General features: G+C 44.5%; 1 protein-coding gene across 1 annotated transcript in view; it reads left to right on the forward strand.

Annotated features, from left to right (window-relative positions):
- ATRN (attractin) overlaps positions 1 to 23,625 on the forward strand; it is a gene marked incomplete at its 5' end in the record, with an annotated part of 117,776 nt that overhangs the window by 84,773 nt on the left and 9,378 nt on the right. The window contains 2 exons of the mRNA XM_031064196.1: positions 1,915 to 1,993; positions 15,191 to 15,298. Coding sequence (XP_030920056.1) covers positions 1,915 to 1,993; positions 15,191 to 15,298 — 187 coding nt within the window. The remainder of the gene's footprint in view (positions 1 to 1,914; positions 1,994 to 15,190; positions 15,299 to 23,625) is intronic.

Raw genomic sequence — 23,625 nt, forward strand, 5'->3', positions numbered from 1 at the left:
CTTGATGTCGATTCTATTCGCCATGCAACACTTCAGAATAGAGCTGCAATTGATTTTCTTTTACTAGCACAAGGCCATGGCTGTGAAGAATTTGAGGGTATGTGCTGTATGAACCTTTCTGACCATGCACAGTCTGTCCACTCTCAGGTCTCCGAGCTGTGATGGTTAACTGGAAATTTACAAGTGGAATCAGAATCGGTATTGATGGATGGCTCAAATCTTTAGGCCTAGGATCATGGTTACATTCTCTTGTTAAGGTTGGCATTACAGTAGGCATTGTAGCTTTGTTAATCATGTTAATTTTGCCGTGTTTTTGCATATGCTTACAGAACATGGTGCAAAAGATGATATCTGCTGCATTTAATCAGACCATGCTTGTTCAACAGAAAAACGGGGAAACTGTAGAGGATTTTGTGGACAGGAGCCACAGCTGCTCTGGGCACCCTGTGCCAGGAGCATGCAAGTCAAACAAGTGCACATTTTAAAATATTATATCCTATATGATAGTGAAGCATATTTCTGTGCATATCTAAGCCTGAAAAATGCAATCCCATCACTGACTGGCTGCCTTTGGGTGTCTGTGCCCCATCCATGGAGGTTTCATATCATGTAGTCTGTAGATGGTGATATGGCAACAAGAACTGTCTCCTCACCTTTTGCATTTCTTGGGGAATGGTTCCTGCTGTCTATCCTGGTGTTTAATTATAGGCATTTCCAAGTCATAGCATCACAGAATCATTTAGGTTGGAAAAGCCCTCTGAGATCAGCAAGTTCAAGCACTGTCCCCACTGCCCCATGTCCCCAAGGGCCGCATCCACAGGGCTGTGAAATTCCCCCAGGGATGGGGACTCCAGCCCTGCCCTGGGCAGTTCCAAGGCCTGACCCCCCTTCCCATGAAGGAATTTCCCCCTATCCATGCTGAGCCTCTCCTCCTGTCCCTGTTGCCTGGAGCAGAGCCCTGTCCCTGTCCCCTCCTGGCAGGGTGCAGTCCTGGGTGCATCCCTACAGCTCTGGGCAGGTTCCCTCTTGGAGAGAAAGCCCTGTGGGAGCATCCAGAGCCCGTGGTCACTGTGAATGCTGCAGCTGAGCACATAAGTCACCTGCTCTCGTTAATCTTCCTTCCATGGAGTCTTTCCTGTAACCTGTCTTTCAATACACGCTGGAAGGTGGGGAGGCTTTGGAGATGTTTTCTGTGACCCATCAGTGCAGTCCTTGAGGAAGGAGGCTTCCGCTGGGACTCAGATTTTAATCTTAGCTTGTGTGCCTTGAAGTTGCTCATTAGGTACTCAGTGTGATAAGATCATATCTGTCAATACAGTTGGTTATTATTGTAATTATTATAATAATGATTATTATTATTCCTACTGCTCTTTTTTATTATATCTGCTTCCCTGCATTTTCCCCAGAAATTGATATATTCATTCATCCCTTTCCCCTCCTCTTTTGATGAAGAAAACCAATACAGATTTGGGGAAATCAAGAAATGCCTGTAGCTCTGCAACAGCCTGCCTGCTCTACACTGTATCTTATTTTTGTAATTTGGAAAGGAAATAATAATCAATTTTCCCTACTTCTCTCAAGGCTTTTCTTCTTGGGGGTTATCCTCTCACTTAAATATCACCAGAGATAGGCAATAGTAGCGTTTAAAATCTGATTAAATCTTTCAGCCTTACTGTCATTTAAGGAAGTCAGATAAGGAACTTTGAAACAACAATATAAATAATGAAAATAAGTGTGTCATTCCTCACTGGGTATCAGAAGCACTGAACTGTGCTGGATTATGTTTCTTCAGTGTATCCCTAATATATGAACTTTTCATTTAACTTTGCATTTCCTAGAGTTTTTCAGCTGCCAGTGTGTTATGAGCAAGAACAATAAAATATTATTTTCTGTTTTTTTTCCTTTCCTTTCCAGTTGTTTCCTGTCATTGCTCCTGGTGGCAGCTGTGGTTTGGAAGATTAAACAAAGTTGCTGGGCATCACGACGGAGAGAGGTGAGAGGGATAAAGTGCTATTCCTTAAATGACTTTTTAATAGTTGTTCTCTCTAGATGCATATTTATTCACATATGCATCACATTAACCCTAAATTGAAGGCTAAGCTAATTCAGTTAATGCTGCTATTTAGGCTTTTAGCATATTTTTGATTATAGTTTCAGTGACAAATTATGTTATTTTAGTATCCTGCTGCTGCAGTTTCTGTGAAGCACCAAAAAAATAGGGGTGAATATCCTGAATTCCCAGAACTTCTGTTTCTAGACAGCATAAGTACCAAACCACATAAACTAGGAGATTCTTTATATGTGTTTCAAAATAGGAAATAGAAAATGGAAACATTAGCTCTTGTGTAATACATTAAAAAAAGAAGTCAAATCCCCATTTTCAACCTAAATCTTATTCAGATATTTTGAGTGGTTGGTTTTTCCCCCCCTGGAACATTAGGGGCATAAGAAAAAGGCAGGGAAGTCACCCAGTAGCTTACTCCTTAAAAATGTGAATTTTAGAGCCAAAGTCTTTTCCTCTTCACCTACCCATGGTCCAAATGAGCTTCACAACATTTTGTGTTTGCATCATGTAAATAACTTAGTGCTTTACACCTCCAAAATCTGGTTTCTCCTTGTTTATCCCTGATTTATTTTTGTTCACTACCTTCCTTTCTTGCTTCTCAATGGACCCTGCTCTCCTGTTCCACCCAAACACTCAGGGTGACCCAGGTGAGGTGGCCAATTGCTGTGGCACAAAGGACGTGTCCTCAGTCCCCACTTTTCAGCACCAATGCCCCCGTACACCAGTTGTGTTTGTAGGGCAGTCCTGGGTGCCACAAGCAGCTGCCCACACACCCATCAGGTTTCCTTGGTGTGCTAGGAGCATGGAACGTGCAGCTATCACAGCTTGGGCTGGGCTGCACCTGGAGTTGTTTTTAGGAGCTTTGTCTTGTGTTAATCTGTTTATTTCTATGCAAAATGAGAGAAGCCAGCCATCATCCCTGTGAGTCCATGTGCACTTTCTGTATACAGTTATCTCTTTGTCATCACCTGAGGCCAGATTCCCTAAGGAATGGGGCGTTTCTCCTCTGCTTTGGGATTTTCAGGTGAGATCTGCCCATTCCTCCAGGTTTTCCTCCCAGCTGTGCTGCTGGGCTGAAGCTCTTGGCAGCTGCAGACCCACCTGTGTCACTGTTGTGTTCAAGAGTGGTTTGTTCCCGTGTAGGAGTTGATCAAGAGGATTTGGAGGATTAATTTTTATGGTGTTGGAATTCTTTGCAAGTCCCTGTTTCCTGCATATCTTCAGAGATCTGTAGCTAATTGTACTTTGCAGTGCAATGGTGTGAGTAATATGAATTTATTCCATATGAGGAGCTCCTCTCTGGTAATAAAGCAGGATGATGTCGGATAACTCTTCTCCTCTTCTTTCTCTTTCTGCTTCACATGTTTCTGCTTTTACTGGTGAACTCACTGCAGAATATAATCATTGCTTTTCAAACAGATAACCCTTAATCTTGGAAATAATGGAAGTCTTTGAGGTTTTCTGTATTCTCTGAAGGTAGATAAATTTTTACTACGGCAACTGGTTTTTTCCTGCTTGCTTTCTTGGCAAGAAACTAAGCTGGAGTCAGCATAGCATCCCCTGTGGCTCCTGGGGTTAAATGTTATCTAGGAATATATAAGGAATAGAGACCAAGAAGTTAATAGTGTGCTTTGGAGTTAAAGTATTTGAGTGGTAGCCTAAGTGAGAAGTGTCTCTATAAATTAAGTTACAGTCTGATACATGTTTTAAGGAAAAAAAAAACAGCCCTGGAGTACTGGCAACATATTGGCATGTTTCAGTCTAAATTCAGTCTACATGTGTGGCTGTTTGACAGGCAGTTCATCAGGGTGGTGTTTCCCAGGCACATTCCTGACTTTTGCTGTTATTTATCTTGCTCTCTCTTTTTATCTAGTGACTCTATCTTGTAATTAATGGATCTCTGCTGTTCCATTTTCTGTTAAAAATACTTGTAAATCTTGAGGAAACAGTTTAAAATCTTTGTTGTGCCATAATTACGTATATTAATAACACTTTCTCCAGAAGCAGAAGTCCACCCAAGAAATTGTTATCTAAGATGATATTATAGCTTGAAGTTGGAGGTTTTTTTACTGATTCTTGATAAACCCAAGCAAAGGTCTCTTTAGTAGTTTTAAATAATGATCAATGCCCCATCCCTGGCAGTGTCCCAGGCCAGGCTGGACAGGGCTTGGAGCGCCCTGGGATAGTGGAAGGTGTCCCTGCCCATGGCAGGTGTTGGAATTAGAAGATCTCCAAGGTCCTTTCCAGCCCAAAGTGTTCCATGATTCTCCAAAAAATGCTGCAGCCCTGGAGGAAGATCTTTCTCTGGTTTGGGCTGTGTTTTTAGCAGTAGTCAAGTTACAATCAACCATTTCTCATGTCTGTAGTAACTCTGTAGTATCTTCCCACATGTGTAGCAACTCTGTGCTTGTTCTCTGATTTTAGCCCAGAGGCCAGTAAGATATTGCGCCGGCAGTTTATATACAAGCACGAACGGGACGGGACTACTGATGGATGTGTCGGAACCGTTTATTCTCCAGAATCTTTATAATACATAGTTTTGTCTGTGCAAAGATCCTGACAGTTCGCATCCAGGCAGCAAGCCAAAGAAACTCACTTGTTACAAGCCACCAAATACTCATCCTAGCCAATTACACAGAGAGAAAGCATATTGACAGTGATTCTATCCAATCAACATAAACACACATAGCTGGAGTTAAAACAATACTTGCTTGTTCATTTATAAGAAGACAAAGCATAAAACCCTATTCATAATTTCAACCTTGCTATAGAAACTTTTTGCAACTTAGAAAGTTATTCCGAATCGCTAATACATAGCTCTATTGTTCTATTCCTCACGTCTTCGCTACAGCTTAACAAGATGCATCAGCAATATCCATAGCTCTGCTGCACTGAGGCCTGTCTGTTTTCCCACAAACCTGAAACCCTCTAACTTTATGGATTCCAACAGATATGATGCAATGCGCAGGGAATTCACAGCTGTCCATCCCTTCTGCTTCCAGCAGGAGCACTGCACATGCCCAAATCCTTATGGCAGTGCTGAGTGAAAAGCTGATGGCTGAGGCTTATTCTGAGGAGTGTGCTGACAGGTTTAGTGGTCAAAATTACACAGCCGGGGTTGCTTGGGAAATGTGCTGGGAGAAGGCAGACAGCTGTGCTTGGTGTGGCTGGGGAATGGAACACAGCAGCATCCTTTGGTTGAAACCAAGTTTGCTTTGCTCCTTATGGAGAAGGCAGCATGCTACAAATCCAAAGTCTCCATCAGGATCTTGTAGAACACACAAGATTCTCCTGACTTTCCTTTTCTGTATTTCAGCTAAACCTCTCTGCCCAGCTGCTTGCAGTTGTGTCAGTGCTTCTCAATCTCCAGCTCTGTGGGGTGGACAGACACAGGCAATGCGGGCTTGTAGGAAAATGAGTTTGGAACACTGAGCTGAAGTTCAGCCCTTGCAAAGAGTAAAACTTGACCTGCAGTAAAAATGGGAATGATTTGTGTCATGTCAGGCATTCAGGAGATGGAACTGTAAACTGTGTGTTTATTCCCCTGCAATTGAGCCCCGTGTTTGAGTATCTTCAGACATCTTAAAAAAGGGAAAATAGAAATAAAAAGGCAGCCTTTTATAGGAGGCTTAGAATGAGGTGAATGACATTAGGAAATAGGGATAGGAAACCTCTCTGTCTTGTCTGTAGAAAATGACATGTTAAGGAATCACAGTGGTAATAGAGAATAATGCACAAAGTATGAGCATAATGTTAGAATTTCAATATGCTCATCTTCTGTCAGGAATTTTCTGTCCTATTGTTCTGTTTTTGCATCCAAGTCCTCTTCACCCTCAGTCTTGTTTGTTTCCTTCACTGGGAGCAAGGAATAGCTCCCTCCCAGCAAAGGGAGTGTGGCTGACCCAGGGTGGGGAGGGTCAGCTAGATCACTCCCTGTGCCTCTCTGGAATGTGGGGGGAGTATCAATAGCAAGCACCTACAGAGATAATTAAATTTGGGTGTCTAGAGCTCCATTTCATCCTTAACAAAATGATCTGTGTTTTGCCTCCTTTCTTGCCAAGGCTATATAAGACTGAATATTTGTACTCTGCAAGTCACCCAGTTATTCAGGAGGTGGTTTGTGTATTGATTTACTGCAGGAATTATCCTTCTCTGTCTCATTGCTGAAACCTTTTTCCCTCCCAAGTGTATTCAAAACTTAGTTGTGCTTCAATTTCCACTGGCATCCTCTGCTGTAGCTTCCATGCACACAGAATGCCACGTAGGCAAGCAGATCCCTGTGTTTTTTACAGCAAACATGTTGCAAGGGATCTGTGCTGTGTGTTATTTATTGCCCTGCCTTCCTTTTCTTCCCCTTCCTGCTCTCATCCTTTAGTATTTATTCATCTCTTAGGTCTTCTCTCTTAGAATGTGATTAAGGGCATCCTTGGTCAAGGAAAAAGCTTTAGATTTGGAATATTTTCAATTAACTGTAATTTGGGATCATTGTTGTTTAGAGTCTTCAGTGGTGTTTTGGATCAGGATGTGCTCCAGAGGATTTGGTATCAAACTTATGCAGAAATATTAAAAGGTCTGGCAACAAATTTCTCTAGATTTGGGCAGTCCCAGGTGCTTTGGAGGGTTTACTGGTGCATTCTCCAAATTCCCAGCAGTCATTTGCCACATAGATCTTGTTCTGCAGCACTGACAGCACTGTTTGGTGTCTGTCAGCAGAAAGAAAATACTAAGCTTGGGTTTGGGGTGGTTTGTAGGAAAAACAAGAATTGGAGGAGTGAAAAATCACAGCCAGCAGGCGACTGAGGAGGTTGAGTCATGTGGTAAGCGCAATAATTTCTCTCATTACAGTGGGAAACATGAACCTGGCTATCTTTTTTTTATGCACTGAAAGTGGGTTTACTTCCCAGAATAGCTGTTTCCAGGACAATAGACTGAAGTGATGGTGGCTCTGGTGTTTTAAAAGCTGAATGTAAATTTCCATTTCCTGCATTTATGAGTAGCAAAATAAGAACTCAGTGTTACTAGTAGGTGTAACTAGTTGTCCTGGGTTGACTATATGATGCTTTTATCCCCAATTATCTCCTTCTGTTTATGCTGAATAATAAGTTTTGAACCTTTAAGACGTGTTCCAGAGAGTGAAGGGGGGGAGAGAAGAAGCGCACAGTATTTTTTCAGACACTGCACTCCTCCTACGCATTCCTACACATTCTCTCCCAAATTTGCTCTGAACCAGGACACCAGTTATTGGAGTACTGTGTCCACACTACTCTCAGCAATGTGTTGGGTGTTGCAGATGGTGGAGAACAACACTGCAAGGTAAATTTGTTACCTGGAAGATAAGCAAGAGTTTTAAGCATCACAAATTCCTCATTTTCTCCAAGGAAAAACATACTGAGGTTTGGTGATGCAAATCAGTGGCTGTGGAAAGGAATCATATGGAAAATAGATTTGTAGAGAATCTTTAAATTTTGATAGAAGGTTTATATAGAATCATAGAAGATTCATGATGGGATGAGGATCTTCTAAAGGATCAGCCAAAAGTTTAAGCAGTATGTCCCTGCCTGTGGCAGGGGATTGGAGCTAGATGAACTTTAGGTCCTTGCAAACCAAACCAGTCTGTAACACCCAATATCTGCAACTGCGGGTAAAAAAGTCAAAAACTGTTCTGTTTTTCTCCCCTTTTTAATGGTTAGAGTGGCAATGCCAGTAATTTCTATTTTTAGAAACATGGCTCTCAGAACGAGTGCTTTTGGAAGGACCTTTTCTAGGTCAATCAAATGGTGCAATTCAGTGACTCGTGCTAGGCAGGAGGTCAGATCAAATAATCGGAACTTTCCGCTCTCCCTAAATTTAAAATCCATGAATGGGAACCAGCTCATAGTGCCAGGAGGCTTTTTCCGAAATACAGACACTGTGTGCTCTGCAGTGATCCATGTGGCTTTGGTCACCAGCTCAAGGAAATTGCAGCAGAAATAAGAGATGCCCTGAAGAGGAAAAACATCCCAAAATATTAGTGCTGACAAGAGATTCCTGCTTGGGGGGGAAATTGATGGTCTGGTTTTGTTTGAACATGCTCCTGTCACTTCTGTGCCCAGTGCAGCTCCTCTTGGGGGATTGCAGATGGCCAGTTCCAGCTGAGCAGCTGCATTCCCAACCTCTGTGTGTCGGACACCCTCACATGGGGCTGGCAGCCACAGGCCATGGAGCTCTTGTGACAGAGTCCTCAGGGGAGCTGGTGCTAGAGAGTTCAGTTGGTTTTATATCCCACAGAAGGGCTGGTGGAGCTTGAGCAAAGATGAAGCTGGAGTATCAAATTAGATGAAGCTGGAGTATCATGCTTGGGATACCAGCTCACTGGGTCAAACGTTCTGTTTGGCAAGGGGTGGAACTGGATGGGTTTCTAGGTCCCTTCCAACCCAAGCCACTCCATGATTTTATGATTTTATCAAGCCCAGCTCTAGGAGAGTTCAACCTTATTTTGAAAAAAGGCCACTACTGGTCTATTGAAGCTGTTCTTGTTTCAGACTCCAAGCTCTCTTTCTGGTAGTAGGCATCAGCTGCCATCACAGATCTCTAATTTAGTTATTTGGAAAAATCAGGGAGAGATTTTGTAATTATTTCAGAAGAGCTCCACTCAGTCAAAACTTCATTGTGCTATTGTGTAATTATCAGGTATTGGTGTATATTTTAGTCTGCATGGACTAGATCCTTCTGGTCTTTTAAAAATGATCTTATTCTTCTTATTAAAGGTCAGGATTTCTATGCCCTCCTACTGGGCATGATTATGATGAATAACTTGCTTATCTTAATCAGCCCTGAATTAAATATCTTCTGTCATTTCTGCATGAGGCAACTTCCCAGCAGCTTTGCTTTGTGGTTTGTTATAGTTTTGAAGTGTGGAAATGCCTGTTGAGAAGGATTTGAACATTAATTCTCTCCTCCTCTCTCTTTCAACATAGCCTGCAAAGTCAGTTACAAAACTAATTAGCTAACATTAATATATGCACTGCTCTAGAGGCTTAAAAACTAAATTTTCAGTGATGATTAAAGCGTCAGAGAAAATTGTTTGTTTGTTGACTTATATGGTAGTTAGTGTAATTGTAGTTAAATACTTTAAATCACTTAGTTCTGAGACATTTGTGGCTCATCTTGATGGAATATTTATGGCTTGTATGTTTATTTTTTGCTGATGCCAGTTTTTATTTTGGAAGGTAACTCCCTTTCCCCCAAGGTCACCAAGTTATGATGACATAAAGCAAATATTCCTACAGCAGGATCTACATGTTGCTTCCAAGTAATGTACAGTGATTCTCCAATGGAGCCAGGCTGGCAGAGCTGGGAATGTTCCCCTGGAGAAGGGAAGGCTCCAGGCAGAGCTCAGAGCCCCTGGCAGGGCCTGCAGGGGCTGCAGGAGAGCTGGAGAGGGACTGGGGACAAGGCCTGCAGGGACAGGAGCCAGGGAATGGCTCCCACTGGGAAAGGGGAGATTGGGCTGGCATCTTGGCAAGGAATTCCTGGCTGGGAGGGGGTGAGGCCCTGGCGCAGGTGCCCAGAGCAGCTGGGGCAGCTGCAGGCTGCTGACAAGCAGTGTGGGAAGGGGACACCACCCTCACGGGGTTCTAAGGACCCACAGAGAAGGTTCCAGCCCTGGTGGCAGGCAGCTTGGTGGATCTGCACATCTGCAGGGCCAGCTCCAACAGGTGCTCAGGCCCCATGGAATCATGCCCTGGTTTAGGTTGGAAGAGACCATAAAGACCATCTAATCTCACCCTCTGCCATGGGCAGGGACACCTCCCACTGTCCCAGGGTACCCCGTCTGTCCTTGGGCACTGCCAGGGATCCAGGGGCAGCCACAGCTGCTCTGGGCACCCTGTGCCAGTACTTCATTATTGTCCTCCTTGAGTTCCTACTGTTTTCCTTCCTGATGTGTTTTCCTTCTTAAAAAAAAACCCAAAAACAAAACAATTGAGACAAATTGCTCATGTAGATACTGAAGTTCCTTATCAGTTCTAGATCACTGTTCCGATAAGCTTGTTTTTAAGGCCAATCTTCATAAGGAGCAAATAAAATCCAGGATATGTGACTTTTTTCTGGACAAATTACTGTTATTTCATGGCAGAAAATACCAGAGCCCCATCCCCAAAGCTACCAGGGCCCTGTGCTCAGGCAGCAGTCTCTGCAGGAACAGTTGCTGAGATGGATGTAAGTAGGATGGTTATATGGAGCCTCCTGGCTGCTTTATGCTGGGAATAAAATGTCCAGGCTTTTCCTGTCAGGAAACACAGCATAGGTTATATTAGTCAATTAACCTGGTAACCTGAATAGCTGTTTGTCTTCTCTGAGAGAGCCTGCACTACTGCCTGGCAAGGCTTTCCTCACTTCCTCAGGAGGTTTTTCTCCCATCAGTAACACTCTTCATTTTAGATTGTCCATTACTCAATGTGTGTGAATTAAAAACATTCCTGGTAGTAATCACTTTATTCGAAGGGTTCCAGGCTGGGTTGGACTGGGCTTGGAGCAGCCTGGTCTAGTGGAAGGTTTTCCTGGTTTAGGGCAAATTTGGGAGAAAACCTCTGAATTGGAGTCCCTCTAGAAAGGAAATTCAAGCGGCCCCTCCCTCAGCAGGTTCGGGAAAAGATTTCCTTGGAGAAAAGTGGAAAAAGCTGTTTATTTAACAGGCAAAGCATTCACCAGCACACAAAAAATGAGCAATATTGAACAATAACACCTCTCACTGTTCTGCAGAGATGACAAACCCACAAAGTCCCTCGTGGGCTGTAGCTCAGCTCACTCAGTCTCCGATCAGTCCCTCCGGTGCTGGAAATGCCCGGTGGGGTGCAGGTGAGAGCTGTGGGTGCTCTGCTGGTGTTCAGGCCAGAGCAGGTTTGAAGAGCTCCAAAGAAAAGCCACAGTCCAGGGAACTTCTGTGCATCAGCGAGCTAAAACTAACTAAAAGCAAAGGAGAGCTCTGTCCCGCTGTCTGTCCGTCCACAGACAGCCCAGTCCAGGAGCAGGAATGCCCAGGAGAAAAGTGGAACATAGCAGGGAGTGGAACAAGATGGTCTCTAAGGTGTCTTCCAACCCAAACCATTCCATTATTCTGTGCTGTGGAAAAACATCACACTCAATGCAAATGAAATGTGTGCACATTCTCACAGTTTGCAGTTATATGAATATTAAAGGCCAGAGGTGTATTCCAAGACAGGCTTTTTGATGTGATTTCTTTGTAAGGCTGTCAAACACTTTGCCTTTAAAATCCTCTTTGTGCCTAAGTGATTTAAAATATTCCCAGGTTGTCCTATTAATCGTGTCATCTGGAAAACCAAGGTTTGCTTGAAAGAGTATGGAGGTTCATTATCTGAAATCTCAGAAAGCCCATCTTTAGGAATGAGAGAAAGGCAGGTTCTGGAGTATCTAGATGTTAACAGCTGCTGACTTGCAAAGCCATGCTCAGCCTCTTGACTGGAGAAAAATCACATTTTCTCCCTTACAGCATCATAAAATCTTTTAATTAAAATTTTGACACACTAAACAAATATTGAAGGATTGATACGTGTCTGGGTTAAACAGGCATGGTGCAAGCCTTGGGGTAAGCCATGACATTAAAGTTATAGAACAATTATTTCTTAAATTAGTTCTTAATTTTTAGGGGGAACTTTGTAGCATGACCTGTGCTACACCAGGAGCTGGTGCTAGGAAAAGGATGTTCCCTTACGCATTTGCTGCTTTTCTTGCATCCTGGACCTCTGATTTCATCTGCTTTGGGCATTTTTATGCTCAGGTAAGAGCCCACCTGCAGAGCTGCCCCAGCATGGGTTGATGCCAAAGGCAAGGTGGGAATTGTGTCCCTGTGCCCCTGGCTCAGGTGAGAGCCCACCTGCAGAGCTGCCCCAGCCCTGGGGCCAACAGCAGGAGCACGTGGAGCTGCTGCAGAGAGCCCAGAGGAGGCCCCGGAGCTGCTGCAGGGCTGGAGCCCCTCTGCTCTGGAGCCAGGCTGGCAGAGCTGGGAATGCTCCCCTGGAGAAGGGAAGGCTCCAGGCAGAGCTCAGAGCTCCTGGCAGGGCCTGCAGGGGCTGCAGGAGAGCTGGAGAGGGACTGGGGACAAGGCCTGCAGGGACAGGAGCCAGGGAATGGCTCCCACTGCCAGAGGGCAGGGATGGATGGGATATGGGGAACTGGGAATTGTTCCCTGGCAGGGTGGGCAGGCCCTGACACAGGTGCCCAGTGGGGCTGTGGCTTTCTCATCCCTGAAGTCATTCAGGGCCAGCCTGGACAGGGCTTGGAGCAGCCTGGGGTAGTGGAAGGTATCTCTGTCTGTGGCAGGGGGTAGAACTGGATAATCTTTGGGATCCCTTCCATTCCAAACCATCCTGTGGTTCTATATTCTCAAAGCTACTTTTGACTTCAGTAGGAGTCATGTTGCCAAATTGCACATTTTCTTTAGTAAAATGACTTCCTTTGAAGAACTAATAGCTTTCAGTTCGTCAGTCTCTTGGACATCTTCATCAGGACAGCTTGTTCATTGATTTTATAGCCATTAAACAAAGCACTCTGCGATAGCTGAAGGGGACAATTACAGGAACAACAACCCAGCAATCTGTTTCACACTTGCTTTCGTCTGCAATCTGCTGGTGTGCTTTAAATACCCGAGCACTCCTCGTGTCCTTTTCCCCAAGTGTGAGTTACACACAAGTTTGCTTACGAACACTCCATTTGTGTGGATTTGTTGGGTTTTTGCTTTGTGACAGTATCTACAATCTGCTCAAAATGCCTTTTTTTCCCCCTTTCTTTTTTCTTTCAAAAATTAAGGAAAACTTTACCACATGCCTTTTATGGCAGTAAAATTTTACAGGTTTTTTTAGCTAGACTGAGAGCCATAGAAGCTCGTACACCCCCCCAAGCTTATCTACATTGACCTCATCGTGCCTTGCCTGCACCCCCAAGTTACAGAGACAGTCCTCTGCAGTGAAAGAGTCTCAGAATTATAGGTGATTTGGCAAAGCAAAGACCATAGAAGGTTCCAGAGGGTGGCAATCAGGGGCACAAGTGGGAGGCCTGTCTGCAGTGGTGTCCTACAGGGTTCTGTACTGGCCCCAGTGCTGTTTGGTTCATCAGTGATTTGGGTGAGGGCTGGGTGGCTCCTGGGTGGCTCCCAGTCACACAGAGGTGGCAGGAGCCCCTCTGTGCTGCCCTCCAGATGGACCTGACAGCTGGGAGGGATGGGCAGAGAGGGCCTGCTGAAATTCCACAGGGACAAATGCAGGATCCTGCACCTGGGGAGAAGCAGCCAGCAGGTCCTGGTGGACGGCCAGCTGTGCCCTGGGGGCCTGGGAGCCACTGGGACCCTGGGGGCAGCAGGAAGAGCAGTGCCAGCAGGGTGGGGGGATCCTGGCCCTGTGCCCAGCCCTGGAGGCAGCTCTGGAGTGATCCTGGCCCTGTGCCCGGCCCTGGAGGCACCTCTGGAGTGATCCTGGCCCTGTGCCCGGCCCTGGAGGCACCTCTGGAGTGCTGTGTCCAGCTCTGGAGCCTCAGCATGGAGGGAGGACATGCACGTCCTGGAGCAGGGCCAGCAGAGGCTGTGCAGCTGAGGAAGGGCCTGGAGCATCCCTGTGCCCGGGAAAGGCTGAGGGAGCTGGGGCTGCTCAGCCTGGAGAGGAGCCCCAGCTGAGAGGGGCCTCAGCGCTGGCTGTCCATGAGTGTCTTCGGGTGTCCCTGAGTGTCCCTGTCTTTCCCAGTCTGTCCCTGGGTGTCCCTGTCTGTCTGTCCCTGTGTCCCCCAGTCTGTCCCTGTGTGCAGAGGGCAGAGCAGGCCCAGGCTCTGCTCCAGGCCCAGCCATGGCCCCAGAGCCACAGGCATGGCCTGAGCCCAGGGAGTGGGTGGCACTGGATGGTGCCTAAGGTCCCTTCCAATCCAAACCATTCTGGGACTGGCTGATTCTGGAATCAGTTCCAAACAATGTTGTTGGATAACAGCACCTTCCTTTCACCCTCTTCTGTGCTGCACGGGGATGTTGGGGCACAGGGCATTTTGTGGGGTTTTCTATGGGGTTTTTGAGTGTTGTAAATGATCACTTTGGGCTTGGAGTGTCAGATTGCTCAGAATTAATGGGAAAATGCAGGTGGCAATGGTGAGAATTCTGGAGAGCATTTGGTGGTGCCTCAGTCCAGCTTAAAAACAGAGGATAACTGGTGTTGCTGTAATAAGTAGTGATGGTAAATGTGTAAATCTGTGTCAGAGCATTGGGCAGTTCCTGCATTTAAGGTTAAGAGCACTGAGTTTTCTCATGCTGCACAAAGTGTTTGCCTCTTCCCTTACTAGAGACACTGAGTCCCACTGGACCCCTTGCCTCATGGAATTCTGGCTTCTGCCCCCCCGTCAGGCTGTGTTGACACTATCAGACATTAGTCACTGGAGCCAACAAGAAGTGTGTCCATAGCTCAGCTAAAACTGAAAAGCTGTTTCCAGCCCAGCTGTGTAGAAAGTATCTGGTTTTTGTGTGTTAAAAAAGGGGGAAGCTGCATCGAAATGCTTAGAAGTGCTTAAGAGCACAATAAAGAGATGTCTTGTGTCATGAGGGGTAGTGGGGATTTGCCCAGGAAAAGGTTTTTTATTTTAATAAAACATTTTGCAATAAGGTCATGTTTGCCATTTTCTGTATTCAGCAAGGAAACAATGAAAAAAGGGGATTATTCAGTAGAAACCTGACAGTGTTTTGCTGGTGCTGTTATAAAAAATAGCAACTTCATTCTTACAGTAGTTACATACTGCTGCTAGTTTAATTTTAAAATGATTCCTACAAATCCTATGGAATGGGAATCAGACAGGTGATGAAAAACAACAGCTTAAAAAGTAAATAACTGCTTTATGGAGACTCAGTGAGATCGTTTTCCCTCCCAGATGTGTCAGGCTCACATTGTGCATTCAGCTTTACTTCCAATACCTTGTTAAATTGTGGTAATGTGAATATTTACCATTGTCTGTATTCTTAAGGCCATTAAAGCCCCTGGAGGTTATTTTTCCATATTCATTGATGTCCCTTTGTATTGGGCAAAACCTTTTAGATACATTTGTCTTTCATCTTTGTGTCAGAACAATATGATGATAATATTTTTCTGTTTAATGAATTAGCAACTCCTGCGTGAGATGCAACAGATGGCAAGTCGCCCCTTCGCCTCCATCAACGTTGCCTTAGAAACAGATGAGGAGCCACCAGATCTCATCGGGGGAAGCATAAAGGTGAGAGCTGGGCCTTTGGGATGGTCCTCACCATGATTAACCAGGGAGGCTTTACACAGCAATCCCAAATCCTCTCATTTTTGTATATACCTGCAAGAAACTGAGTCCAGGAGGTCCAACAGGTACCATTTTAATTTGCTTTTATCCCTTCAGATATTCACTTATAACTCTTGGGCGGGTTCAGATTAATGTTATACTGATGCTGGGTTTGAAGTATTGGGTTTGCCTTGTTAGTTTTTATGCTTTGAAATAGAGAAGAATTTCAGCTTTACACCAGAGAGCACTGGGCTGGAAATAGCTGTAGGTGCTGCAAATAGAAACCCTTCCCTGTGATATCTCAAGACAAGTGTGAATATAATCATGTCTGTGTACTGGATAATGTTAACATATTTCTGATTACAAATATATATTCCAGTATATCTTGTGATTAGCCAATAGGAGCATGAAAAAATCATGGTCATACACCAGGCTGGCACATTCTTACACACAACATGTTGAATTTTTAGTAAAAGCATATTTAAGAGGTAATAAATTAATTCAAAGGTCGTTCTGATGGGATGCTTTGACCAGCACAGACTTTTATACAAAAAGAAAAAATTAAGAACCTGAAAAAACTGATTATTTTTCTTTCTCATCCAAGGCAGCTGGATTGTTTTGTTTTATTTAGACTGAAGCTTTTTGGAAATTTTTCTCATTAGGCTTTAAGGTTAAGAAGGGCAGACGTGGATTAGATGTTGAGAAGAAATTCTTCTCTGTGAGGGTGCAAGGCCCTGGCACAGGGTGCCCAGAGCAGCTGTGGCTGCCCTGGATCCCTGGCAGTGCCCAAGGCCAGGTTGGACACTGGGGCTGGAGCACTTGGGACAGTGGGAGGGGTCCCTGCCCATGGCAGGGGTGGTACTGGAGGGGCTCTGAGGTCCCTTCCAACCCAAACCACTCTGAGATTCTATGATTAGTCCAGATACGAAGTTTCTCACACTCTCTTACTATAACAAGAGAGCTAGTTCTTTAAAAAAAAACCTAAAAACCTAATGTGTATTTTATTCATTGCAAAGCACATGAAAGCAGTCTGGCCCCAAAATTTCTATTTGGTGAGTAATAATATTTAAGTCTTGGCCTAAGTACAGGCATTCAGGTTGCCGGTATAACTTTAGCTCTTCCTTATTTGTGTGTAAATATGGTCTGGCATGGCAAGTTTTAATACTTTTCTGTGTGATTAGTGTCCTGCACCACCTTCTGGGTGGACACTGTGCAGAAGCAGCTTTTCAATATATTGAATCACAGAATAGTTAAGGTTGGAAAATCCCTCTAAGACCAGAGTCCAGCCACTCCCCCAGCCCCTGCCAGGGCCAGCACTGCCCCATGCCCACACAAGGGCTACAACCACAGGGTGTTCAGATCCTTCCAGGGACGGGGACTCCACCCCTGCCCTGGGCAGCTGTGCCAGGGCTAGGCAGCCCTTTCTCGGAAGGCATTTTCCCTAATTTCGAGTCTAAACCTCTCCTGGTGCAGCATTAGGCTGTTTCCTCTCATCCTGTCTTGTTCCTATTTTGGAACGTAGTGGAAGTAAAGTAAAATTTGCAAAGGTCCTCAGTAATTCAGGTGATTGAGTATTTGGACCTCTCCTTGTATGCTCTGACTGGTTCTCCTCCCCACTGACTTTTTTTTTAATTTCAGATCCTCAGATCTTCTGATTTTTTTATAATTTTCCTGCTTCTGTCATGAGGCTGGTATTACCTCTACAGCTCACCAAGACCTGGGAATCCACCCTTGCAAAATCAGATTGTTACTCACCAAATCAGACTGAACCTTTATTTCATTGCTCATCATTAAAGGATGTGGGATGCGTAAGGATGTTCATGGGGCTGGAGGCAAATCTGGGAGGATGTAGCCTGGCTGCTGATGGTTTTGGGTTGCAGTCTGTCTGTCTGGGGCCCTTAATCTTCTTCTGTTGTCTGGAAGTAGCTAAAAACACCTCTCCTGTGGGATTAGGCCAGAACAAAGCTGTTCTAAACTTTTTGATCTCTGCCAAGTTGTCTGCACTCAAACTACAGAGAGGATAAGCTCTGTATCTCTTCAGTTCTGATGAGTGTGTTATTCCTCCTCTTGTTCTGCTGCCCTCATCTTGTCTGGCCTCCTTGGGTTTCTCTGGAATGGATGGAGAAGCTGGTTTGAAGCACAGTAAGACAGACTGTGGAGAAATATCCTATTTTAGACCTAGAAATCATTAGGAACTGCTAATTGCCTCTGTGCTGATAACTCAGATACATGTTTCTTCATCAATTTTGGGCACAGATGAGGTGATCTGATACATGCAATGGCACAAACCCTGTACAGTAATCTGGAGCTGAGGAGATGAATGTGCACCTGAAGTGTTGTGCCAATGGGTAACTCCATAAAATCAGTCAATGTTTTGGGTTGGAGGGGAGCTTAAAGATCACCCCTTTCCAACTGTCTGCCATCATCTCCTGGCAGGTGTGGCTGCAGAACAAGGGTGCCTCTACATGACAAGGAGTGTTACTAGGTTTGATGGGGTTTATATAGTTTTTTGTCTCATCTTGGAGAACTTGGCTAGGGAATAAAAGTAGTCATAAAAGGCCAGAGTGTTTCACAAAAGGAGAGGAGGCTTGGGAAGGTTTTGGGTTGGAAGCAACTTGGGGAAATGATACTTCTGAGATAGTCTGACCTATTGGTCCCTGCATGGAAATGAATTTAAATAGAAATGAAAAACCAGTCTGAATATGCATGGGGTGTTATGGTTTAACACTAGCCAGCAGCTTGGGTTTTTCTCCTCATCCCTTTTGCACCTGCATGGGAAGAAGCTCTTGGCAGGAGGGAGCTGCAGGATGGGCTGGGGCAATACAGAATTGGACAACTGTGCTTCTCTTTGTGATCTGGCTGTTCTTTAACTCTTAGCCAAGAAAAGAGGGAAATGTTACTGTGGTGCTGGATGTTGTATCTGCCCTCCAGTTCCTCTGCCATCCGCTATGTCAAAATTGGAGTCTTCATTTTAATTGCAAGAAAACCAGACTTGCATTATCATGAATTCAGTGATGCTTTTCTTTCCCCATGGGAATCGAAGCTGTTGGTTAATGATGAGTTGATTTGAAGGTTACAAAGGAGAAGTGGAAAATGGTATGTCTTGTCTGCAAAAGATTAATTTCCTATTCCATTGTCCATAGCCAGTTGGCAGCCAGTGTCAAGCTAGTTCCATCCTAAGCTAATGTTTTCCAGCTGGACAGTATTAGAGCTGTGTTTTCAATTAGTAGTTTTCCTGGGGTACTTAGGAATAATAGAAAGTGATTTATCTGTAGGGAAGCAATTCCTATTAGAGGCTGCAGCTAGGCAACACGTAACTAGCTGCTTTGGTTTATTTGCCACTCAACAAATACCCACTGAATCACAAATCTACCACTAAATTTGCTTAGTTATTACAAAATCTGCTGTCTTCTCTCTGCAGCTCTTTTTGCGTTCAGACGTGCTGAATATTGCAATTATTTTTCTAAGTGTGTTTAACTTCCTTGGGTGCCTGGGACTCATCCAAGTGTCTGAACTGGTATTGCTGTAGCTCAGGATTTTTTAGGGCTCGTTATCGGATTAATCTAAGTCTTGTAATCCTCTGCAGCCATGCTTAGAAGCTTTCCCGAAAGAATTTGGGAAGTTTATAATTTTGACATTGATTTCCACCTATCTTGAAGTTGCTAAAGGCAAGAAGTTACCTTGGAAAAAACATGCACAGCCTAGCAAGCAAGTGCTGAGGTTGAGCAAAGCACTTACAGGGTCAACAAGAAAATGGTTGCATTGGGAAAGAATGATCCTCAAATTGGAAAAAAATTATTTTGGAGTCTTTTAGAGGAGAGCTGGAGCAGTCTTTGCTGTGCTGTGTTCAGGGATCCAGCACGTGAAGCCAGTGTTAAGTGTTGATTATCTTTGCACCCATGATCTTTAGTTTCCTAAAGGGGAAGGGAGAAGCATTTGGTGAGCAGAATCCTTATGAAGTTCATTTAGTGTGTTCTGTACCATTGTACCAATGTTCATTTAATTCTGCTGTTTGAGGGCTTCACTACAAATCCTGAATCAGACAGCGAGCTGATTCCTTAAAAATAGCAGATAAATAGATGGGAAATAGCATCTTATTCTAGTAATTAGTTTGCTTTGTTGTGGGAGAAAGTGCTTTTGAGTGGTTTAAAGGCTGCCAGAAGATCCCATCTGTTCGTGAAGTGCAGAGCTAAAGTGATGAGCTGATTTGGGAGTGGGTAGGGGTACCACAGATTAATTAATATATTTTCAGTCTATTTGTATTTTGCATCTGAGCGATACCCTTGTTAAATTCCTTTTATATTGCAATGAAGTGGCAACCAGCAGTAAAGGAGCAGAGAAATGAGTAGTAAGTCCTGTGCCACAGAGTGCAGGGTTTGGGGAAGCTGCAGGGTGAGGAATGATTTGAAATGAAGCATCTGCCAGCCCTAGCACTTCTACAGGGTGAATTTTGACATGTGGCTTGATTTTGGGCTGTTTCATGCAGCTGGAGTTCAGCGAAGAACTAAAGGCCAAGGAACTGATGGTTTTTACAGCTTTTATCCTGTTCTGGTTGTCACTCTTGATGACTCACTTTCCCCTTTACTTCACATGTTGCTGACCGGCTTTTGGTCCCTCAGATTTGCTGATGGACCAGCTTTTGTGACATCTCCCAACCTACTCCCGTTTAGTGAGCTGGGTTAGTGTCAGCATGGCAAGGACAGCTCCAGCGAGCTGAGACTGGGGCTCCTGTGCAACAGGAGGATTTGGAGGGAGGCCAGGTGTGAGGTGTGATGCACAAAAGCCTCATCAAGCAGAAATGACCAGGCTGTGCCAAATCATAGAATTGGTAAGGCTGGAAAAGGCCTTTACATCACCACATGCATTCATGGACACAGCACACCACCGTGTTTACCATTAAACTGCCTTCAAGTACCACATCCGCAAGGTTATTGAGCATTTCCTTGGGTAGTGATGCCCATTTTCCTGGGCAGCCTGTGCAATGCTTCACAACTCTTTCCATGAAGAAATTTTCCCTTATATCCAGTCTAAACCTCCCAAGGCACAACATGAACCACTTTCTTTTTGTCTGATCAAGATGTGTTAGAGGGGGACAGAGCAGCTTAGGGCTTTCCAAGGATGATATAAATAGGCTGAAAGTCATTCCTGTCCTCAGAAGCATAATAGCTGCAGCAAGGGGATGAAATTGAGGCATGGGGGGAAATAAAGGGAATAATCATGATCTGCTGTGGCACTTGCTGGAGATGGATCACATGCAGCCTTTGAGACCAGAAAGGCCAGTGTGGTTCTGCCTGACCTGGCTGAGGTAGGCTCTGGGTTTCTCAACTTCCCTTTGGAAAGGCTGATTAATTTCTAAAATCTTATTTCTGGGTTTTCTGTCGGTTACTGGTTCTAGGAGCTTTTCCATACGTTAACACAGAGGAATTCCAAGGCTGTCTGTGTGTAGCTGTCTCTTCGTCTTCAGCAAAACCACTTCCACTCTTTAGGCTCCCTCCTGGAGCATCGAGGTGACAAAGGTATACACAGGGAGGACACCCCAGCTTGTACTTTCTATTTGGTGTTTATTCCTCATATGCTGGCCCACTTTTAGGGCACGGAAAAGTGTGGGATCTCCTTTGAAGGAATGCCAGGGGTAGGAAGGGAGCATTCTCTGGGCAGCTGAGGTGTGTAAAGTGGATTAGCTGCACTAGAACTCCATAGAGGCTGGCTGTGATTCCTCCTACCAAAACAGCAACAAAAATACCTGATAAAACCTTCACCTAATGAATTGTTTCCAGTAAACAAGTGCCCAGTATCTTGTTTTGAATTCTATTGCAAAATTAGGGAAAAAAAATTAGGGGAAACTTTTTCTACTCCCATGATATAATATGGAATATAGATCTTTGGAAGGGAGCTGTCATGAGATCAGCAGACATATCTGTTAAGCCTGCCTTGTATTTAGGGAACATTTGGCTGATAAGTGATTTTAACTAGTTTTAGGTTTGAAGACTGTATAAACATTTCCGCAGGTTGGACCCTGATTTTAGCTGATAAGGAGGAATTTGCTGGAAGGAGAGGAAGGAGCATGAAGCTTCCCACAGGAGGAGGATTTTCTAAGTTCATTTTTTCCCTCTAAGGAGCATCTCTCTGATTGAAGTACTACTAACACCAGCAGCTTCTCAACAGTATTATCAAGGACTTATTTGCATTCATTTATGCCAAGTAGTTGTTTTGTGTGTTGTGTTTGCAATCTTCATCCAGCTGTCCCAATTTACTGGGTTTTTTTATTTGTTTTCCTGTGCAAAAACCAGCTGAGTGCTTGAAAAGAATTGTAAAGGTCCTGCCCCTTCACCTGTACAAAATCAAAATAAATACTCACCACTGCCCATATATATGCACATATCTCCCACATTTGCTCCCCATGGCCTCATCCATCCCTCCGTGGGAAGTGAAGGAGAAGGATGAGTGCTGGCATCTGTGAGCGGCCAGGCTCAAACTGTGACATGAGATTTGGTCATTTCAGGGGAGCTGCCTTGGAGATCCAAATTCACCTCACCAATTCCTCCCCTTCACCCTGAGCTGGTGGTCTTGGAGATCCAAATTCACCTCACCAATCCCTGCCCTTCACCCCAAGCTGGTGGCCTTGGAGATCCAAATTCATTCACCTCACCAATTCCTCCCCTTCACCCCGAGCTGGTGCCTGGGTGCTGCTGGGCTCACAGGAGCCCTGGGCAGCACAGAGCAGTTGTTAAATAAGGGGGAGCAGACTGGGGGGCCCGTGGGGCTGGTGGCATGTGGGCTGCACATCCGGGGTGCTCAGATCTGTGTTCCCTATTTCAGGCTGCTAACATCCAGCTGAGGCTTTGAATGTGATTTTTGTTAGTTTCTCTCATGCACCAACCCAGTTCTGGGACCAAGTCAGTTCATTCCCCAGCCCCTCTAAAATTCCAAGGTAGCTATCAGGGACAAGGTAAATGTAAATTTTAAATCTAAACTCGTTTACTGTGAATTATTGCTAAAAGTTCATTCATCTCTGTCTTGCAGGACACACATACTACTCTGAGAATATAATTTTTAAAGCATAATAATCTATTTTAATAGGAAATTGCTTGTAACTTGTTTTGCAAATGTTCACTCAGATTTTAATGGCACAATTTAAAAACTTGCAAATAGAATTTGACCCTTTTTCTACAGAGTGAAATCACCTGAACAAGTGGAATCAAGTAATAAAACTGAACTGTTTGGGTAATGTTCCTTTTCTCATCCACCACCATAAGATTTTTCCTTTATTTTAATTTCCTTCCTGGAAATTGAAAACCATGTAAGACTTATTTGATCAAACCACAGAAACATGTTTTCTTGTTAAGAAAAAAAATTCTCCATGGTATTTTTTTTTAATACATCTTGGAACGCAACATGCTGGCAGTGTATCACAGAACCTAAATAAAACTGATGCTGGGTTTGTGAAATTATACAGAATATTTATTGTTCTGGTCATTAGTTTTATGTGACACGTTATTAACTTTTTGAATTTGTCAAGTACAAGCAGCATAAATAGAAATAATGAGATGAAATAAAAGTGTTTAGGTTGAGCATCACACAATTCAACCTACTTGGGGAAAGTATTTGGCTGTGAAATTGACTCCCAAGGGAACTGGTGGTGTATTCCACATCTGGGTCCCCTAGAAATAGCCCAGACAAATTCCTGGGAAAGGCCCTGTTCATGTGGAAAATCCTGCTGGAGAAGCTGGACTAATGAAATCACCTAATCTGTCTCTTATTGCTTTTAATGTCTATAATGGTTTACACTTTATGCATGCTAAATACACATCAAAACTCAGAAACAACTGGAATTACTTGGCTTTTAGTACTGGTTTGGGCCAGTAAAATCGTCTGTGGAAATCAGCTGAGAGCAGCTATGGCTGGTTCTGGGAACACCCTTAAAGCACCATGAGCTGCCTGTTCCCCCCAGACAGGGCTGCCCACGGCTTCCAGGCCAGCAGGGCTTGACTGACTTTCTGCTGCTCCTTTGACATTTGTACCATTCCGATTCTTGCAGTTCTTGGGGTTTTTCCCATCGTGTCCATTGATTGTTGCTTTGCTGTGGAGGAGCATGGAAAGCCTCTTGCAGGGAAGGGTTCAGGTGATTCAGTGCAGGGGAGGGGGGACTCTGTCCCTGTGCCCCTGGCTCAGGTGAGAGCCCACCTGCAGAGCTGCCCCAGCCCTGGGGCCAACAGCAGGAGCACGTGGAGCTGCTGCAGAGAGCCCAGAGGAGGCCCCGGAGCTGCTGCAGGGCTGGAGCCCCTCTGCTC

Source organism: Geospiza fortis, unplaced genomic scaffold (genome assembly GCF_000277835.1).
Source record: "Geospiza fortis unplaced genomic scaffold, GeoFor_1.0 scaffold236, whole genome shotgun sequence".
NCBI classification, from domain to species: domain Eukaryota; kingdom Metazoa; phylum Chordata; class Aves; order Passeriformes; family Thraupidae; genus Geospiza; species Geospiza fortis.